The sequence below is a fragment of the Elgaria multicarinata genome, chromosome 1 (genome assembly GCF_023053635.1).
Source record: "Elgaria multicarinata webbii isolate HBS135686 ecotype San Diego chromosome 1, rElgMul1.1.pri, whole genome shotgun sequence".
NCBI lineage: Eukaryota > Metazoa > Chordata > Lepidosauria > Squamata > Anguidae > Elgaria > Elgaria multicarinata.
In genome coordinates, this window is record NC_086171.1 from 102057452 (window position 1) to 102079003 (window position 21552).

Here is a 21552-nt window from a genome sequence, read left to right on the forward strand (position 1 = left end):
ACTCAATCTCATCACCATTATTTGCCTCAGTTCTTTTGACACCCTCCCTTCTGAAAGTATCAATTCAGACACAGGTATCTGCCCTACATCTTCTGCAGTGACAATAGACGCAGATCATTCATTTTGTTTCTCCTTATGCTCCTTAAATTTCCTGAATATGAAAATAACATGGTGGATGAAGTAGTTGGAACGAATCACGAGGTGAACAAAGAGGTGAATAGCCTCGGTGTGGTCCATGTGACCTCTGTTCCCATGGTCTGCTGTACCCAGCAAGACTCTCTGTAGCTCATTTGAGAAAATCTATTGTGATGGCAGTGTGGTAAGTAGTCATATCCCTGATCAAAATGATGCCCATATGAGCAGAGCTCGTGTTTTAGCGCATACTGACAATGGTCCTGGAGGTGGGATCTGTAATCCCAATAGCAAATTGGGGAGCTATAGTGCTTATATGAACAGTGTTCCCTGTTGACTAGTTCTCAGACATATTCAAGGTGCACCATGTAACTGTGGTTGTAATCCTTAGGATCCAGGAGAGGATTGCCTCTAACTCAAGAAACATGTATGGAGAACTATGGAGAGTAACTATTCCTTAAAGAATTGTGGTCACAATTGCTAGAAAGAAGGCAGGTGAGGAGAGTCAGACAGGGGTGAGCAACTTGTGGCTCTCCAGGTATTATGCTCTACAACACCCATGAGCCTTGGCCAGCAGAGCTAATTGTGAGGGATGATGGGAATAGTAGGACAAAACATCTCCACAGTAATGGCCAAAATATAATAAAGAAAGGAATTTTATTGTGAGAAATGTAAAGTGAAAGGAAGGTCTAGCTCACTTTTTCATCATCTGATGGATGAACAATGTGCAAGTTCCTACAGATGCCACCATGGCAGTGGTCAATAAGGAATTGAGTGAGAAGGAGGAGCCATGTCCTTGAGTCTGCACCATCATGACTGGGGTGGGTTTCCTGTGAAAACTTTAAATGTCTAGAAGGTTTCAAACTTTGTTCTATACAGGCAAAGATCCTCTATGTGGGACTGAACAGGAAGCACAAAGAAGAAATGTGGGCTCTGGGTAGTGACTTTTAAGATAGTAAACAAAAGAGGCATAATATAGATGTTTTGAGAGGGAGTTCTAGGAATAAAGGACAGTAAGGGACAAAGAGAGATCAAGGGTGAAAGCTGAGGAGAAACAGAATTCATGAGAAAGAATGTATCACAATATGAGAGCAGAGAGATTGGATGGGGTACTGCCATTGTGGGTTCTTGGTTATCTTTACTACTTTACAGAGGTATTCCTGCAAACAAATTGAAAGAACCCTGGACTTCAACAGTTGTCCTGGACTCTAAAGCAACTGACTTAAAAAGCAATGGAAGTAAGCTAAGAAGGGGACGTTTTCTGATATTTATCAAACATGTAGCTTGCAGCATCATTTCTTTTGACAGCTATGGTGTAAAGCCAACCCTGCACCCTCAGGGAAACACGACGATTAAAATTATATTAAAAAAAAATTGTTCCAGTAATTTTTAGCTTGGGGCATTAAAAAGGAATGTAAGATAACGAGACTCTCGTTCCAGTGCTTTTTATCTGTCTCTCTGAATGAAAGGAGAATGTCTAATAATGAAGCTTAAGATATAAGAATTAATTATAATAAAAGGAGCTTCAAAGTATGGATGTGATAAGGAAACCAAAAGAATGGAATAAACACACAAATGTTTTTTGATTGCTGGGAGTAGGAAGGATTTGATTGTAGGAAGGATGCAAAGAAGTTTCTGTAGATCAAATAGAAATATAAGCATGAGTAGAACAGACTTTGAAGGTGACATTGTTTGACAGACTGCAGATGAGCAGAAATATTAAGGCAGGTGTCTTCAACCTTTTGGGCCACTGGGCACAATAACAAAATGGCTGCCATGGGTAGGTGCCCATTCACAAAATGGCTGTTGTAGTAGGGGCTGCCAGCCACAAAACACCCATATCACAGAAAGGAAAACTGGTAATGCTAAGACCCAAGTAAATTCCCCCAAACTTGAATACATGTCACAGGTAATGTCTGAGCCCCTAAAAACAAGCTCACTCCTTTGAACCCACTGTTTTCTTTCTCTTTCAGGATTATCCCCTTAAAATACTCTCTCTCTCTCTCTCTCTCTCTCTCTCTCACACACACACACACACACACACACACCGTGCTCCCAGTACACAAATCCACTTACCCCAGTCACTTATTTCTCTATAGATTACACCTCTCCTACAACTAACTTTTTCTCTCTGGATCACCCATCCTCCTAACACTTTCTTTCTAGCTCTCTCTCTCTCCAATCCATCCTAAATATTCTCTCTGTACCACCCACCCATCCTCCCCCAAACACACCCACCCACTCTCTCTCTCTCTGGATCATTCCAACAAAACATGGACACTGTTTCTTTGGAGGTCTCCTCAAAACCTCTTGTTGTTCCCCACTGGCCCCAGCTTGATCTCTTATCAGCTTTTGATACCATCGACTATGGTATCCACAATCAACTCCGTGGTTGGGCGTTGGAGGCACTGTGTTATGAAGAAGCCTAATCTGGACCCGGAGGACGTTAACAACTACAGGCCGGTGGCTAATATCCCTTTCCTGGGCAAGGTGCTTGAGCAGGTGGTTTCAGGACAACTCCAGGCACTCTTGAATGAAACGGATTATCTAGATCCATTTCAATCGGGTTTCAGGCCTGGTTTTGGAACGGAAACTGCCTTGGTCGCCCTGTTGGATGATCTCTGCTGGGAAAGAGACAGGGGGAGTGCGACCCGGTTGGTTCTCCTGGACCTCTCAGCGGCCTTCGATACCATCGACCATGGTATCCTTCTGGATAGGTTGTCCGAGTTGGGAGTGGGAGGTACTGCATTGCAGTGGTTCTGGCTCCTACTTGGATGGCCGATTCCAGAAGGTGGTGCTGGGGGATTATTGCTCTGTGCCGTGGCTCCTAAGCCATGGGATTCCGCAGGGCTCTATCTTATCCCCTATGCTGTTTAACATATACATGAAGCCGCTGGGGGAGGTTATCCGGAGATGTGGACTGAGGTGTCATCACTATGCGGATGATACCCAGCTCTACCTTTCCTTTTCATCAAACCCAGGTGAGGCAGTGACTGTTCTGAACCAGTGCCTGGGCACGGTAATGAACTGGATGAGCGGTAACAAACTGAGACTCAATCCAGACAAGACGGAGGTACTGTTAGCGGGTGGTTCATCTGTCCGGCAAGGTGATATTTGCCCTGTCCTGGACGGGGTTGCACTCTCCCTAAAGGATCGGGTACGCAGTTTGGGGGTGCTCTTGGATCCAGAACTGTCACTTGAGGCACAGATGAACTCAGTGGCAAAGAGCACCTTTTATCAGCTTAGGTTGAAATACCAACTACGCCCTTATCTGGACAGAGATAGCCTAGCTATAGTTATCCATGCTCTGATAACCTCTCGTTTGGATTACTACAATGCGTTATACGTGGGGCTGCCTTTGAAAACAGTCCGGAAACTTCAACTGGTACAAAACAGGGCAGCCCGTTTACTAACAGGGACTGGCCGGCGAGATCACATTACGCCAGCTCTTTTACAACTTCATTGGCTGCCAGTCCAGGTCTGGGCCCAATTCAAAGTGCTGCTATTGACATTTAAAGCCCTAAACAGCTTGGGGCCAGGCTATCTGAAGGAACGCCTCCTCCCATATGTACCTGCCCAGACCCTGCCCAGACCCTAAGGTCATCCTCAGGGGTCCTTCTCTGCGAACCCCTGCCAAAGGAGGTGAGGCATGTGGCTACCAGGAGGAGGGCCTTCTCTGCTGTGGCACCCCGGCTATGGAATGAGCTCCCTAAGGAGGTTCGCTTGGCACCTACATTATATGCTTTTAGACACCAGGTGAAGAAGACCTTTTTATTCTCCCAGTATTTTAAGTCTATAAATCAATTTTAACTCGGTGTTTTAAATTTGTAATTTTGCATTGCTGCTGTTTTTATCTGGTTGAGCTTTTATATTGTATTTTATATTATGGTTTTATACTGTTGTTTTATACTTTGAATGTTTTTAATTTTTGTGAACCGCCCAGAGAGCTCCGGCTATTGGGTGGTATAGAAATGTAATAAATAAAAAATAAAAAATAAAATAATAGTGGTTCCAGCCCTACCTGCAGGGTTGATTTCAGAAAGTAACACTAGGTGACCAGTCCTCAGCCCCTTGGCAATTAACCATCTTTGTCTCTAATGTTGTTTAACATCTGTATGAAGCTGCTGGGGGCAGTCATTAGGGGATTTGGAGCAAAATGCTATCAGTATGCTGATGACACACAACTCTATCTCCATGTGACAATTGTGACATCACAATCAGGAGAGGCTGTGCAAGTCCTAGATCAGTGCCTAAGCTCAGTAATGGACTGGATGAAGGCCAATAAACTGAAGATGAATCCTGACAAGACAGAAGCCCTGTGGGTGAGTGGTTATTGCCTGTTCTGGATGGGGTTGCACTCCCTCTGAAAGATCAGTTCATATTTGGAGTACTCCTAGAACCATAATTGTAGCTGGAGGCCCAAGTGGCTGCAGCAGCTCAGAGTGCCTTTGACCAGCTTCAGCTGACTTGCCAGGTACGGCCTCTTCTGGACATGGATAGCTTGGCCTCAGTGACATAGGCATTAGTATCCTCAAGATTGGATTACTGCAATGCGCTCTGTGTGGAGCTGTCCTGGAAGTCTGCTCTGGAAGCTGGAGCTAGCGCAGAATGCAGCAGCTCGGCTGTTGTCAGGAGCTGCCTCTTTTCAGCACATAACTCATTTGCTGATGGAATTGCACTGGCTACCGGGCCAGGTTTAAGGTTTTGGTACTACAAGCCATAAACAACTTGGGACCAGGGTACCTGAGAGAGCACCTCCTTCCTTACCAACCTGCCTAGTCACTGGAGGGCATGCCCCTGGTGGTTCCACATGGACCTTTGGCCTGACTGGAGTCCACCAGGAGAAGAGCCTTTAGTGTGGTGGCCTGTTCTGTTTGGAATCCCCTGCATCTGGAGGTCAGGCAGGCGCCAACACTAGGCTGCTTCCAGTGCCGCTTGAAACAACTCTTTTCCAGGAAGCCTTCATCAACTGACCAGACACTTTTATTGGTCCTTTGTTTCAAATTGAACCATTTTAATTTGCTGTTTTTAATCTTTCTTTTTACTGTTTTATTCCTATGTGCACCACTCTGGAATGGAGCAGTATATAAATATTGTAAATCAATAAAAATGTCAATTGAGCCCTGGATTGCCACCTTGACTTGAACTGTATAAAATAAGCAGTTCCAACACGAGGATTGCTGGGTAACATCAGTATCTGGACAAGTTTGTGGACTGTCGATATTAATAAGACATTTAATAACGGAGTATGAAATTGAAGAAGTTACTGTATTGATAGGTAGAACTATGCCGCCTCTGTTCCAACTTTTACAATTAAGATATGCTGTTCTAGGAAGGATGGGGAGCTAAGATCTGAATCTGCTTTTGAATTAGAGGTAACATAAAGGGTGTTACTTGAGATCTTGTTAGTAAAATCTACCACATATTATAAAATTTACAACACAAAAATCATTTTAAGGGAAAATAGAGAAGATGTGTTAGATTAGTTAATTTTACAAAACCAATGGGATTGAGATTACTGTACCATCTAGATATCAGGAGAAGGGGGGAACCTTCTGTAAAAGGCAATATGAATGCCATCTCATACTTCAGAAATATTCCCAAATTATAAAATAGGCTATAACAGGCATTAGTGATGTTCTGCTTCACCAGCTAATTTCTTCCATATTTTGGGAACGTATTAGTCATTAACCAATTTCAGAAAAATATAGTGGAGGAAACTACTGGATATTCTTTGCCAACGGAACATAAGACTATCCTACTATGTTACTTACAGAGTGTAGTTCTTGAGCCTGATCTAGAGTTATTAATCTATTTGTTGATGGGCTGCTAAATTATATATTGCAAGTTATTGAAAGAAAGACCCTTATTTCAGATTGGTATTTAAAAATGTAACATATTGCAGTACTATCTAAAAAGTAGATTCTGATGGATTATTATGTGGATCGGAACACAGTTATCCTTCGGTTTTCACATTTCTCTGAATGTTTTGATACAATTCCTGCTCACCCTGAAAATGACTGATTCATCCATTCCTACTTATTAGTGACATGGGTTTTTTCACCTTTATGCCCAAAACTAGGGAAACACATAACCTGAACACATTGGTGTTATTGCTGAGGTTCACCCATGATTTATACAGACAAAAGTTATCACCTTAAAAACAAAAGGAGATTATCTGCCTTTGTATTCAGCTGTGCTTACAATTCATACTAAACAGTGTTGCAACTCAAGAAGCCTACAAAGAGAAAGCTGAAGGCAAAACAAAATTCTTCTCCCTTCTCCCTTCTTCTTTCTTCTTCTTCTTCTCCTCTGTTGAACAGATTTCCCCAGCCTTCCTTAGGTTTGAACTATGAAGCAGCTCTCTCTTTTTTCACACCATCTATCAATATTTTGGATGAAGTCATCCAAGGTACAATAAGCGCAGACATTTTAAAAAAAAAAGTATCCCAAATATTTCTATTGGCTTTTCATTTCATGAAGTGACTACAACTAAGTTCTTGTTTTCACTAGATTGCAGCAATTGTTAGCTTTGCTAAAAGCCAATGTGAATTCAAGCCTTCAATTTTAAGTAGAGACTTCGAAGTAAGGTCCATTGAAATAAATTGGACGTGTAGGTTGCACTTCAATTTTAGGCATTCCTGGGTGAGATGTCAGCCTGGATTCCTTTCAATACAGTTTCTAGACTGGCTTTTAGATTGACCATTTTGATTGACCCAGTGGGCTATTTCTGTTTGGAGACTGACAAAGATAACATCTTATTAGGCCTTTCAGCGGCAGGCTGCTGGGGAAGAGACAGATTGCTCTTGTTAAAGGTTTGCACGGCTCTTACGCAGAGGGCATCTGAAATTAGACAGAGCTGCATAAATTAGGCTGGGGGCTGCTGGTTGCCCACTTCAGCTTTAAAACCAGGGAATTTTAAGACAGACATTTTTAAGCAAGTGCAAACCATTTATTTCACCCTTAAAACATTTGTAGGTGTTAACACCCAGAAATCAGTGCTTCCCATTTTTAAAATATTCCTAAGTCACACATTCAATCTCTGTAGTCCCATAGCCCTCTCCCATCGATTACATTCTTGGCTGTCACATACATTAGTGTGGTATGACTACTTTCCATCTTGTCTTTTTGACACTTTGGCACCTTATTTGCAGAATCTAACTGTTTCAAAATACAGATGAGCTTTCACTTATGCAAGACTGATATACTGCCATCAGCTGTACTTGAGGGCCAATTTATAAAGAATCCCATTGGAAAACCACATATGCCCACGTGGAGATGGCAGTATCGAAACAGTAGCTTATGTATTATTGTCTTGTACTTTTAACAGAGACTTGAGCAAATAGGTGATCACTCCACTACTGTTATCTATTCCAGGGCGGTCAGTTATTGCTTCTGTGTCTTTCCTTCTTGCAGACCAAAATAAGCAGGTGACAGCAAAAAACTGCAAAATTTTTAGCAGGTGCTATCAAAGTAAGATCTACCATTTTATCAGAGTCTTAATTTCTCACAGCTCCTTTGACTGAACAGAAGATTATTTGTTTTATTTACTTATTCTTATTTTATGTGTAACGACTTGTATTAATTTTGGAATTTGTATTTAATGTACTTTTTTTAGAATGCAACTTGTGTAATTTTGGTCAAGCACAATCTTGCTTTTATTCTTCTGTACATCCCATTTCAAATGCTAAATGTGGCTGATGCAAATAAAGGAATTCATTCATTCACATACATTAGTGCTCCTTATCTTGCTTCATCCCTTTTACGTTCCCTCTAAACAACTGCACCAAAAATAGAGGTAATGAACAGAGATGAACACACATGGAGCATTGGTAAAGCACTGAGGAACAAACCTAGTCAATAAAATAACATCACACTCTCTTGACTTCAGCAGCTGTGCAGATAAAGTTAATGTGAGAGGAAGTTACAATAACTACCAAATTACATCCTACTTCCTCTTGCCAAAAAGGCTGAGATGTTACCTGATCATCTTTCATTTTCTCTCCCACTCGTCTGCAGAGATAGAGGCACACAGACCACATAAATGCATGTTCTGATCATGACAAAGAGTGGACATTTCTAGATATTCTAAACAAGATATGCTAGAACAGTTGGTCATGGAAATAACCAGAGGACAGGTAACCCTGGAATAAATTCTAAGTGGCACCCAGGCCATAGTATGAGAGGTAAGTGCTGCTGAACTGACTGGAAAAAGGAAGTGTTTGTCTATATGTCCTCGACGGACTCAAAAACCATACATCTGATTGTTATGAAACTTTCAGGAGTTGTTGTACCTTTATCTGGGCACCCTTGAGTTAACGGAGCCTTCAAGACCCCCATTGAGGATGCGTGAGAAATACACAATTTCTCCAAGGCTGAGGAAATTGAGTATTTCCCCCTGCTGTGTTAATGGCAGCTGTCATTATCACAGTGGGGGCAAAGGGCACTATCCTGGAAGCCAGGATGGTCCCGTGCCCGAGTGCTCTTGGGATCTCGTGAGCACTCAGGCACAGGTCCGTCCTTGCACCAGGAATGCTACTTGGGCCCATGAGGACCAGAGGTGGGGGCATCCGCTGTCCTCACGGACCAAGCGTATGCTCACAGCATCCCTAGCTATAATGTATACAGCAAGTCAGGAAACGTACAACCAAGTTCAAGAGATCACCACAGAGGTTAACGAGCAGTGTCAATGAAGTTATGTGAGAAAAGAAGGCTTTCTTCAGGAAATGAAGAGAACAAATGAGGCACAGAAAAGAAATGCAAGCAAACAATGTGCTGGTTCACATAAAACATCAGCCCACTGTAGATTAATTTACCTGTGGGGGCTGTTGCATCATGTATAGTGAGGGCCATATTCCCTCGTGGGTAATCTGTTGTGGTTACATGTCAGCAATGAGTGGAGCCTAAGTCAGAGCTAGGAAGGAGCAGAGCTAGAAGTGGGTGAACCACACCTTTACTATTTCTGTCACCCCCCTTTTCTTTCTCTCCTTCTTTCTTCCTGCACAGTGGGCTGCCAGGAAAGGGAAAGATCACTCATGCTAGAACTGCTTAAGTTGTAAGTTGCCTATCCCTGGCTAACAACATTAAAATCAACAAGATAAGATGTTTAAATCAGAAGCAGGAAACCAACTAGGGAGGCAGTTAGACTTTTGGAATACAAGGGAATTAAAAGAGGATAATGAGATTGCAGAGAAGCTGAATGAATCCTTTACGTCTCTCCTCACTGCAGAAGATGTAGAACAGATAACTGGCCTGAACTAACATGATTAGGAAGTCTGAAGAACTGAGGCAAATAATTGTGACAAGAGACCAGGGGTGGGCAAGTTATGGCTCTTCAGAAGTTTTGGTCTACAACTCCCACCAGTCCTACCCAGTAGAGCCAATGGTGAAGGAGAACAGGACTTGTAGACCAAAATTTCTGGAGGGCCACAAGTTGTCCACCCCTGTTCAAATATCATAACATCTTTAAACAAATCTGTGGTACAACCACACTGAGAATACCATTCTGGCAACCTCAAAAAGGACTCTGTTGAACTGGAAAAGGTGCAGAAAAGAGCAACCTTCATGATAAAGGGTTTGGAGCAACACCCCTATAAGGAAAAGATTTATTATTTGGGTCTCTTTAAGCTTAAAAGAAAAAGGCAAGCTTTCAAGGGGGATTACACAAATGCATGGTGATAATTAATTACAATGGCTATTACCTCTAGTACTGGAAGCAGTATGCCTTTGAATAGCAATTTCTGAAGAATACAAGTGGGAGGTTCTATTGTGCTCTTGTCCTGCTTCCTATAGACATCGGTTTGGCCACTGTGGGAATAGGAAACTGGACTAGACTGGCCTTTGGTCTGATACAGCAGAGCTCTTATTTTCGTATTGTTCTCACTATGTAGTAAACGTGTGTCAAGAGTGAAACTACTTTAGACTGTGCATAGGGCATCAAATGACTGGATGTGCCTCTATTTGCAATATTTCCTCACACACAGGAAACTAGAAACCTTCCCCTGATACCTACTATTCTGGATACGAGTCATCCAGAATAATTCAACTAAGAGTTCTGGAGTTTCCCAGTTATCTTTGACTTCAGCTACCTACCAACAGTCCCCTTTCAAAGGAATCAGCAAGAGGCTGCTGGCAGGATGTTCAACCACTCATGTGTACAGACACCTCCTAGGCTGGACCTCAGATCTGTTTCTTGATTTTCTGGTGACTTTGTCCTGTTTTGTCCCAATTCTCCCCAAATCCTGCCCAATTGGTTTACCTGTTCCTTCCCTGTATGCCCTTGACTTTTTCTTCATCCAGCTAGCTGCCCACATCCTGGTTTGACCCTGACAACTAATCCAAAAGGGGTGAAAGTGTGTATACATCTGGTGCCACTGTGATGATTTTGCTCACTCCATTAAGGTTTATACATAAGCCTTCTCTTCTCTAGTCAAAGCTCTACAGAACAGGACAGTTCAATATTTTGGCCCAAACAAACAACATTCTGTGACAGAAAACAAATTTATACCAACTCAAACATGGCGCATTCAGCATGTGTAAATAATAAAGATCAGAGCTACATATGCAACTGTGGATTTTCTACTTTCTGTTATGAGAAGTGGAAATCTTCTAGATGCTAGCTGTGCTTGGCCACCCCAAAGAGAGTCCTGTGCACTCTTCTGAATCTCTGCCTACACATAGTGACATTTTTTGAAGAGCTGCCATTAAAATCACTCTTACTCTTTCATCTTGTCACCAACTGGGGCAGAATGGGAGCCCATTATGAAAGAAAAAATTGAATTCTCTATGCTAAAAAGATATGAATATTAATTATGATGGAAAGAGCAGTATAGCCAGCACATTTTAATCAGACAGAAAGAGCAAGCTGTTGAGATCCCTAATTGAAAATGACAGTGCCAAAAGATTTTCTGCCTGACTCCTACTCAGAAGCCAAACCTCCAATCCAATGTATTGAAATCCTTCAATATCCTTTACTGGGATACATGCTAAATAGTTTTCTGTAATGTAGCTTCTTTCCATCAACACACAACTAAGTCTCTAGTTTTTATGAACATTAACCCCCCCCCCCCAAAACAGTGGAACTTCAGAAATGGAACTAATATAAGATAAAACTAAAAATCACCTCCAACACTCTCCCAAGAATGGTGTAAGAAAATGCCCTTCAACACTACTGATATCAATTTTCCTCTTACACATCCTCCCTCCGTCTATTCAGTACTTTTGCTACTTATCTTTGCCCTCTTTATTTGGGGTGGGGTGGGGTGAGTAAAAAGGATGACAATGAGAATCTAGTACGGTTGATATGAAGTATCCACTTGATGATCTGACTCAATTTACAATTTAAGAAGCAGTGTGTAGGATCTCTCTCTCTCTCTCTCTCTCTCTCTCTCTCACACACACACACACACACACACACACACACACACACACACAGAGTTAATCTGGTGTTCATTACTATTACTGTGATTGATGTTACTTGCTATTTTAAATTGAAAAGGTCAGTACTATAAGGCAGCTCTCCTTAGGAACTGTGGACTACTGCTAGGCAGAGGATCAACTATCCCTTTATCCTTTCCTGGAGATTGATTAGGTAAGGGTTGGCAAAATGCATTACACAGCCTCCTCATGTCACAAAGAAGTCCTTAATCCTTTGTGTTGAGGATTAAGGAGGCAAAATGGTTTACAATATTTTTACATCTAAGTTTCCAGCCTTCTGGCATTTGAAGCATACTGCACAACCATAGTGTGCGGTCCATATATTACACCTGTTCTCTTCACCTTCATGTTGTTGAGGTTTGATGAAACAAAAATCATCATCCGCTTGTAGCTCATTTATGTAGGACCAATGATAAGCATTCCATGTGAACTTGGTCTTGTTTCAATACATTTACTATATGAGCTTGCCCATTTGTGTATTAGCACTTGTATTCTGGCAACTGGTGATTTGGGTTGGGAGCACTGCTAGCATGCTAATATTACATACAAGTGCTTGCTATGGGGAGAGGAAACCTGGGGCTGCAGGAGCCTGGGCTCTGCAGTCTCTTTCCCCCACCTGTTGAACATCTGCTGACCAGTGCCCCGCCTTGCTTACAGGTAAAGCTCCAGCCAGCCAGAGGCAGCGCCTCAGCAACGCACCGAGTGCGGCGCCGAGTGTGCACCTGGCGCCGCACTTGGCGCCGCACAGAGGAGCCACCCTGTTTGGAGAACACCAGCCGACCAACAACCAGCAACCAACAGCAATTTTTACAAAAAACTTTTCATCAACCTTTAAATAATTTTTAATATGTGCCTGGGGAGCTCTGGGGGATATGGGGGTGCCTGCATAACTGTGGTCACGGGTAGGGGGAGGGGTATGGTGCTGGGGGAGGAACAGGCCAGATGAGGAGTAGAGGGGCTAGATTCCTTACAGCTATCCTCTCTTCTAGTTCTTCCCCCAACCAGATGGTTCCTGGCGGCCTTATCAGCTTGCTCTCGGGTCTGGTGCTGCTGCTGCTGAATGCCAGGTCAGTCCAAAACAAAATCTCCCTCATCCATGATCTGATTGTGGATGAGGGGGCTGACCTGGTATGCATCACTGAGACCTGGGTGGGTGAACTGGGAGGGGTTGCTCTCACCCAGCTCTGCCCTCCTGGGTACTCGGTGCAGCACCAGCACAGACTTGAGGGCTGGGGAGGGGGGGTTGCCGTGGTCTATAGAAATACAACCTCGCTCTCTAGGCTTCCTGTTCAGTCGAGTGCTGATCTTGAGTGTCTGTACTGTGTGTTGGGTACTCGAGACAGATTAGGGATTCTGCTGGTGTACCGTCCACCCCGCTGCCCAACAGTCTCCCTGCCTGAGCTGACGGAGGTTGTCTCGGACCTGGTGTTGAGGACCCCCAGGATGGTGGTTCTGGGGGATCTCAACTTCCATGCCGAGGCCGCTGTATCCGGAGCGGCTCAGGACTTCATGGCTGACATGACAACCATGGGGCTGTCTCAACACGTCACTGGACCAACACATGTAAAAGGACACACGCTTGATCTGGCTTTCTCGACTGGACAGGAGGATGGTGATCTGGAAGTGGGGGAACTAACATCTACCCCCTTGTCATGGTCGGATCACTTCCTACTGAGGTTTAGACTCTCGGCGGCCTTTCCCCTCTGCAAGGGTGGGGGGCCTATTAAAATGGTCCGCCCCCGGAGGCTAATGGACTCCGATGGATTCCAGAGGGCTCTGGTGGATTTTCCTGCTGATATGGCCGGTGCTCCTGTCGAAGCCCAGGTCGCTCTGTGGAATGCAGAGATGACTCGGGCGGTTGACACGATCGCGCCCAAGCGTCCTCTCCCTCTGAGCAGAGCCCGGTCAGCTCCTTGGTATACACTTGAGCTGAGGGCGATGAAGCAAGAGGGGAGACAGCTAGAACACAGGTGGAGGAAAACTCGTGCTGGGTCTGATCGAACACGGGTTAGAGCTCACTATCGAGCCTACTCTGTGGCGGTGAACTACTCTGAGGCAGTTCTTTTCCACCAGCATTGCATCTTCTCAGTGTCGTCTGGCGGAGCTTTTCCGGGTGGTTCGCAGCCTGTTACACTCTGGGCCAGGGCGAGAGATGGTGGAACCCTCGGTAGCACGCTGTGACGAGTTTGCACGGCACTTTGAAGATAAAGTCACTCAGATTCGTTATGAATTGGACACCACACTTAATGCAGCTCCACTAGTTCAGAGCGCCGTCCGGTTCAGTTTTATTGGATGAGTTTCAGTTATTGAGGCTCGAGGATGTGGACAAGGTGCTTGGCCAAGTCCGGTCGACCACCTGTGTGCTTGACCCTTGCCCTTCGTGGCGCATTACATCAAGTAAGCAGGGGATCGCCGGCTGGGTCCAGGAGGTTGTGAATGCCTCCTTGAGAGAGGGAGTGGTGCCGGCCTCTTTAAAAGAGGCGGTAATTAGACCACTCCTGAAGAAGCCTAATCTGGACCCGGAGGACGTTAACAACTACAGGCCGGTGGCTAATATCCCTTTCCTGGGCAAGGTGCTTGAGCAGGTGGTTTCAGGACAACTCCAGGCACTCTTGAATGAAACGGATTATCTAGATCCATTTCAATCGGGTTTCAGGCCTGGTTTTGGAATGGAAACTGCCTTGGTCGCCCTGTTGGATGACCTCTGTCGGGAGAGAGACAGGGGGAGTGCAACCCGGTTGGTTCTCCTGGACCTCTCAGCGGCCTTCGATACCATCGACCATGGTATCCTTCTGGATAGGTTGTCCGAGTTGGGAGTGGGAGGTACTGCATTGCAGTGGTTCCGGCTCCTACTTGGATGGCCGATTCCAGAAGGTGGTGCTGGGGGATTATTGCTCTGTGCCGTGGCTCCTAAGCCATGGGATTCCGCAGGGCTCTATCTTATCCCCTATGCTGTTTAACATATACATGAAGCCGCTGGGGGAGGTTATCCGGAGATGTGGACTGAGGTGTCATCACTATGCGGATGATACCCAACTTTACCTTTCCTTTTCATCAAACCCAGGTGAGGCAGTGACTGTTCTGAACCACTGCCTGGGCACGGTAATGAACTGGATGAGGGGTAACAAACTGAGACTCAATCCAGACAAGACGGAGGTACTGTTAGCGGGTGGTTCATCTGTCCGGCAAGGTGATATTTGCCCTGTCCTGGACGGGGTTGCACTCTCCCTAAAGGATCGGGTACGCAGTTTGGGGGTGCTCTTGGATCCAGAACTGTCACTTGAGGCACAGATGAACTCAGTGGCAAAGAGCACCTTTTATCAGCTTAGGTTGAAATACCAACTACGCCCTTATCTGGACAGAGATAGCCTAGCTATAGTTATCCATGCTCTGATAACCTCTCGTTTGGATTACTACAATGCGTTATACGTGGGGCTGCCTTTGAAAACAGTCCGGAAACTTCAACTGGTACAAAACAGGGCAGCCCGTTTACTAACAGGGACTGGCCGGCGAGATCACATTACGCCAGCCCTTTTACAACTTCATTGGCTGCCAGTCCAGGTCTGGGCCCGATTCAAAGTGCTGCTATTGACATTTAAAGCCCTAAACAGCTTGGGGCCAGGCTATCTGAAGGAACGCCTCCTCCCATATGTACCTGCCCGGACCCTAAGGTCATCCTCAGGGGTCCTTCTCAGCGAGCCCCTGCCAAAGGAGGTGAGGCAGGTGGCTACCAGGAGGAGGGCCTTCTCTGCTGTGGCACCCCGGCTATGGAATGAGCTCCCTAAGGAGGTTCGCTTGGCACCTACATTATATGCTTTTAGACACCAGGTGAAGACCTTTTTATTCTCCCAGTATTTTAAGTCTATAAATCAATTTTAACTCGGTGTTTTAAATTTGTAATTTTGCATTGCTGCTGTTTTTATCTGGTTGAGCTTTTATATTGTATTTTATATTATGGTTTTATACTGTTGTTTTATACTTTGAATGTTTTTAATTTTTTGAACCGCCCAGAGAGCTCCGGCTATTGGGTGGTATAGAAATGTAATAAATAAAAAATAAAAAATAAAATAATAGTGGTTCCAGCCCTACCTGCAGGGTTGATTTCAGAAAGTAACACTAGGTGACCAGTCCTCAGCCCCTTGGCAATTAACCATCTTTGTCTCTAATGTTGTTTAACATCTGTATGAAGCTGCTGGGGGCAGTCATTAGGGGATTTGGAGCAAAATGCTATCAGTATGCTGATGACACACAACTCTATCTCCATGTGACAATTGTGACATCACAATCAGGAGAGGTTGTGCAAGTCCTAGATCAGTGCCTAAGCTCAGTAATGGACTGGATGAAGGCCAATAAACTGAAGGTGAATCCTGACAAGACAGAAGCCCTGTGGGTGAGTGGTTATTGCCTGTTCTGGATGGGGTTGCACTCCCTCTGAAAGATCAGTTCATTTTTGGAGTACTCCTAGAACCATAATTGAACTCACCAGAGAGGTCCGCCTGGCACCTACACTGTACTGCTTTCGTCCCCAGCTGGAGACCTTTTTATTCTCTCAGTATTTTAACACTTAATTTTAACTTCCATCTTGGCCCTGTGGGGAAGAAGAAGGACCGAGGGGACAGGAGCAGGCAGAAGTAACATCGGGGCCTGCTCCTCTTGGACTCTCTCTCTCTCTCTCTCCTCCCTCCCTCCCTCCTGGACTCCTTTTCCTTGTGTGTCATGTCTTTATTAGACTGTAAGCCTGAGGGCAGGGACTGTCTTTTTTGCTAAGTGTAAGCCGCTCCGAGAGCCTTTTTTGGCTGAGGAGCGGGGCATAAGTATGATAAATAAATAAAAAATAAATAAATAAACTTAAATTTAAATTTTACTTTTCTAACTCTGTGTTTTAATCTTATATCAACTTTGCTGTGTGGTTTTATCCTGGTTGTTCTTTTTATACTGTATTTTGTAATTGTGCTTTTAACATGTTGGTTGTTTTATTATGGTTTTAACTTTTGTGAACCGCCCAGAGAGCTTCGGCTATTGGGCGGTATAAAAATGTAATAAATAAATAAATAAATACAAGTAGGCTAGCACATATGGTAACTGCATTAACATGATTAAGCATACTTGGAAGCTTACCAAAGGCCTGTATTCCGCATAAATCAGGCTTGTTTTATTCAAGTTATTTCTGTCCCGCTTTTCTACTCAAAAAGTAGAAAAAAGCTTTAGCCACTGGGTTCTGTAGTGCCCCAACCCAGGGGAACAACAGGAAGAAGGACTCATAGGAGGAGACATGAAGCTTCTTTAGTCCCTCACAGCATGTCTACTCAGAAGTTAAGTGTGCATACCTGCTCCTGCATTAACTTGACAAAGAGAATGCCTCATAGGATGGGGGATGCAGCCTTCAAGGCTTCTTCCTCTAAAAATTGAATGTTTGTGTATCCCCAAAGTCAAACCCTTACTAGGGGAGGAGAAAACTCAATTGAATAACATCATCTGATAGAGCTGAGGAACTCCACCAACCCCCTGCTGGGAGGTCTGGTTAAACCAGAAAACTGACCCAATCAAGAGGTTGCACCAATGCAGATATATCCCCTCTGGACATCTGGGAGATAAGAATTATTAAGTACTGCACAATTTGCATCACTAATCACAGCTTGGCAATAGGTATCTTAATGATTAGACAAACAGCCCAAACATAACACCTCACGGTTAACATGCATAGTGTGGATACATCAAGGATTTTACAATCCTCTTCATCTTGTTCTGTTGTCAAACACACGAAGTTTCACTTGTTATACCTACCTGCACAACCAAAGGCCAGATGGTACCTAGATGATGGGCTGAATTTCACACAACACACATTTGCCTTGGCTTCAATACTTGCTACTGAGTTGTCCAGGTTGGTTGACCACAGCTTCACTAAGGAAAAATCAGAAACACAAACAGAATGGACAAGTTAGGCTGTGATTGATTTTCTTAGCTTATTCACACGTCATGTTTACTCTTTGATTGTTTTACTGCTAATGGAGAATCTGCTAATAAAACTAAACAGTGCTTAGTACCAATATTTTATGAGATCTCACAGCAACTATTTTAGTACAAAGACCACAAAAACAGTGTGTGACAAACCCTGGATGGAGGGGTGGGGGAAGTCACATTTTAAAAATTAATATTCATAGGTTCACAACTAGAAGGCAAGTCAAAATATCAACTTCCAGCACTGAGACAGCAAGTTTCCCTAGAAGAGGTTCACGCAGTTATTTAAAAATTAAAAGTCACTCATGCCATTTACTGAACATTTATCTTTACCAGCCTTTAACTCAAAAATGCCATTTTTGATAACTTGTTATCAAACCTCATTGTGTTTGAGTAAAATAGATTATTTTACAATAATGTCTAGAATAGGATAGTTCAAGCTTCTATTCTACATAGAAACTTTTTTTCCAGATGCGCACCTCAAGACACCTGAGGCTACTGGTTTCAGTTAGACTTAAGAGAAACAAAATGGATGTGCTTCACTTTCTGCCATTCAGCTGTATTCTGACGCATTTATGCTCAGTGATCTACGTTACAACCAAACAACATAGATCTAGTTTTTATATCATTGAGGGGAGGTGGGCAGACATACTTAGGGATGAGCAACAAAAGGACATGGTAAAGTTACGTACATGCCAATGGACTCAGAAATAAAATGAAGTAAACATACTTAGGCTGGATTTGCATGTCACAGTTTCAAAACACAGATGTCAGAAAATTAATGTGCAAATTGATGGCATATGGGTCTAATGAGATGGCATAATTCCAAAACAGGCTCAGGATGTCATGGGTGTGTTAACAAATTTGAGATCCGTGTCACTAGATTACCCTTTTACAGTCTGACTTTTATATGCTGGGATGAAAATGGCTTTTCATCTTCATAATACACTACGGAAGAAAATGCAACATCAGACTGACACTCTGCTAAGTCTCCTTCATAGGTACATTATGCAGTTTTCAACAAATTTTATGGTTACCTCTAGTACCTTCACATGTACATTAACAATATTTCTAGGAAACAAAAAGAAGGTCTAATTATTATTATTTTCTTTTGGTGGATCCTACATGATTTGTGGGCTGATTGTTAGTGACCCCTTGTCTCTGTATTCTAAACTGATCCCTACTTGAAAGAACTAGTGTATTATTTGGGAAGAGAACCCTTTCTGCACAGAAGAGGATATTTATTTATTTATTAATTTATTATTGCATTTTTATACCGCCCAATAGCCGAAGCTCCCTGGGCGTTTCATAAAAACTAAAACTATTCAGAGTATAAAACAAACAGTATAAAAATATGATATAAAATACACATTAAAAACTGATTAAAAACATACCATACGTGATTAAAACATCTTTAAAACATTAAAACATCTTTAAAACATTCTAAAATTTTACTGGATAGGCCTGCCGGAATAGATCAAGTCTTTACTGCTTTTTTAAATTCTACAAGACCGTCAAGTTGACGAATTTCCTCCGGCAGGCCATTCCACAGTCTGAAGGTCCTGAACTTCTCTTTTCTTAGCAGTTCTCACATCGAATGCCTCCAAAACAAAAGAGTAAGTGAACTGAAGATGGGATTGAAGGGGGAAAGGCCCCACCACTCTCCGGAAAAACTTTGAAAACTGCTTTCTGCTCCCGGAAAGCACACTCTGAAATTACTAGTTACTGTAATCGTCCTTTGCAGTAACTTCTTAGCAGATTCTCTAGATATTATCCCATGTTCTTGTGAGTTTTCTACAAAAACTACACCCTACACCCATCACGCTAACTCCAGCCCTGTGTTAAAATCTTTTGATACATTTCCAACAATTTTGGATTAAAAGCAGTGGCACATCCAATCAGGGCTGCTGCATATAACTTACTTTATCCCTTTGTTGCCATAGTTATGTGTGGGCAGGCAATCTAGTAAAAATGGTTGTAGCCTATTAACTTTTGTGAACTTAATTGCAAAGCTGTTCTAGGGTAATACGGGGATAGACTGCATATACTGAGGAGTAAAGCTGATTTACCCCAAGAGATATTACAAAGCTATAACATGAACTATAAGGTTAAGCAAACACACCTACTTAAATTTCAGGAAGGGGGAGAAAATAATGACAAGCCCAAGATTTGATTTTCATAACTCTAACTATTTAAGAACATAAGAAGTGCTATGCTGGATCAGACCGAAGGTCCATCTAGTCCAGCATGCTGTTCACACAGTGGCCAATCAGCTGTTGACCAGGGACCAACAAAGCAGGACATGGTGCAACAGCACCCTCCCATCCATGATCCCCAGCAACTGGTGCACTCAGGCTTACTGTCTCGAATACTGGAGATAGCACACAACCATCAGGGCTAGTCACCATCGATAGCCTTCTCCTCCAGGAATTTATCCAACCCCCTTTTAAAGCCATCCAAACTGGTAGCCATCACTACATCTTGTGGTAGTGGATTCCATAATTTAACTATGCGCTGTGTGAAGAAGTACTTCCTCTCATTTGTCCTGAATATCCCACCAATCAGCTACATGGGATGACCCTGGGTTCTAGTATTTTGAGAGAAGGAGAAAAATATCTCCCTATCCACATTCTCCATACCATGCATAATTTTGTACACCTCAACCATGTCTCCCCTTAGCCTCCTTTTTTCCAAGCTAAACAATCCTAGCTGTTGTAATCTTCCCTCATAAGGGAGATGCTCCAGGCCCTTAATCATTTTAGATGCCCTTTTCCGAACTTTTTCTAGCTCTACAATATCATTTTTTTAGGTGTGGTGACCAGAACCGTACACAGTATTCTAAGTATAGTCGCACCATAGATTTATATAAAGGCAGTATGATACTGGCAGTTTTATTCTCAATTCCTTTTCTTATAATGCCTAACATGGAGTTTGCTGCTGCACACTAGGATGACATTTTCATCAAGCTGTCCACCCCAACCCTAAGATCTCTTTCTTGTTCGGTCACCACCAGTTGAGATCCCATTAGGTTATATTTGAAGTTGGGTTTTTTTGCCCCAACATGCATCACCTTACACTTGCTTACGTTGAACCGCATCTGCCATTTGGATGCCCACTTTCCCAGCTTGGAGAGATCCCTTTGGAGCTCTTCACAATCCCGTTGTGTTTTAACCATCTCAAATAATTTGGTGTCATCAGCAAACTCGGCCACTTCACTGCTCATTCCTAATTCCAGATCATTTATGAATAAGTTGAAAGAATTGGTCCCAATACGGTTCCCTGAGGGACCCCACTATTTACTTCCCAATCCCTGTCGGACACCATTATTTTTTTTAGATAAAGAACACACAGTTTAATCAACATGTCCGTATTAAAACTTTGTTGGTTTGGTTTAGACTGTGATACACACACACACACACACTAATATCCAGCTAAAATTAAGCACTTTTTCATGTATTTCAATAGGAGAAAGCTACTCATAAGTTAAACTTTCTCCTTGAAATATAGAACTTCAACTTTATTAACTTTGCTGGCTTATAATATGAACATAAAGTCTTAGGTGAGTTTCACAGGAAGTTCAATATGAATATCTGAAGAGTCTCAAAAGTTACATGAACAAGTTATGCCCTCCTGTAGCCAATTTCCAGCTAATCATATTCCATTTTGTTTTAGTTAACAAAGTCTAGCACATGAATAAGTATACTATCCACGCAAACAGCTTTTCCAAAATGGCCTTAGCCCTCCTTCTTCCCACAAGGGCGATTAGATTATACAGCATTCCATCTGGAAGAGATTTTCACATGCTAAAGCTTTTGTTTTGCTTATCTCATGTCTAAAGAGGAGATGCCAAGAAACAGAACAGTCTGTGTCACACTGGCAGCAGAGGATATTAATATTATTGGATTGATGGCAGGGGATGCAAGTAATTTTCATTTTTGTGGTTAAAAATAAGACAATTTCTGTTGACAATATCTGTTCAAAGTAGAAGAGGGACGCTGTATTTTGACACAGAACCCTAGGACACTC

At 43.0% G+C, this 21552-nt stretch overlaps 1 protein-coding gene across 2 annotated transcripts in view; it reads right to left on the reverse strand.

Annotated features, from left to right (window-relative positions):
• The window catches only part of COP1 (COP1 E3 ubiquitin ligase), a 163932-nt gene that overhangs the window by 60532 nt on the left and 81848 nt on the right, over window positions 1–21552 (reverse strand). For both annotated transcript variants that reach the window (XM_063134089.1, XM_063134080.1), the window contains exon 15: window positions 17353–17469. In XM_063134089.1, the coding sequence (XP_062990159.1) occupies window positions 17353–17469 (117 nt within the window). The remainder of the gene's footprint in view (window positions 1–17352; window positions 17470–21552) is intronic.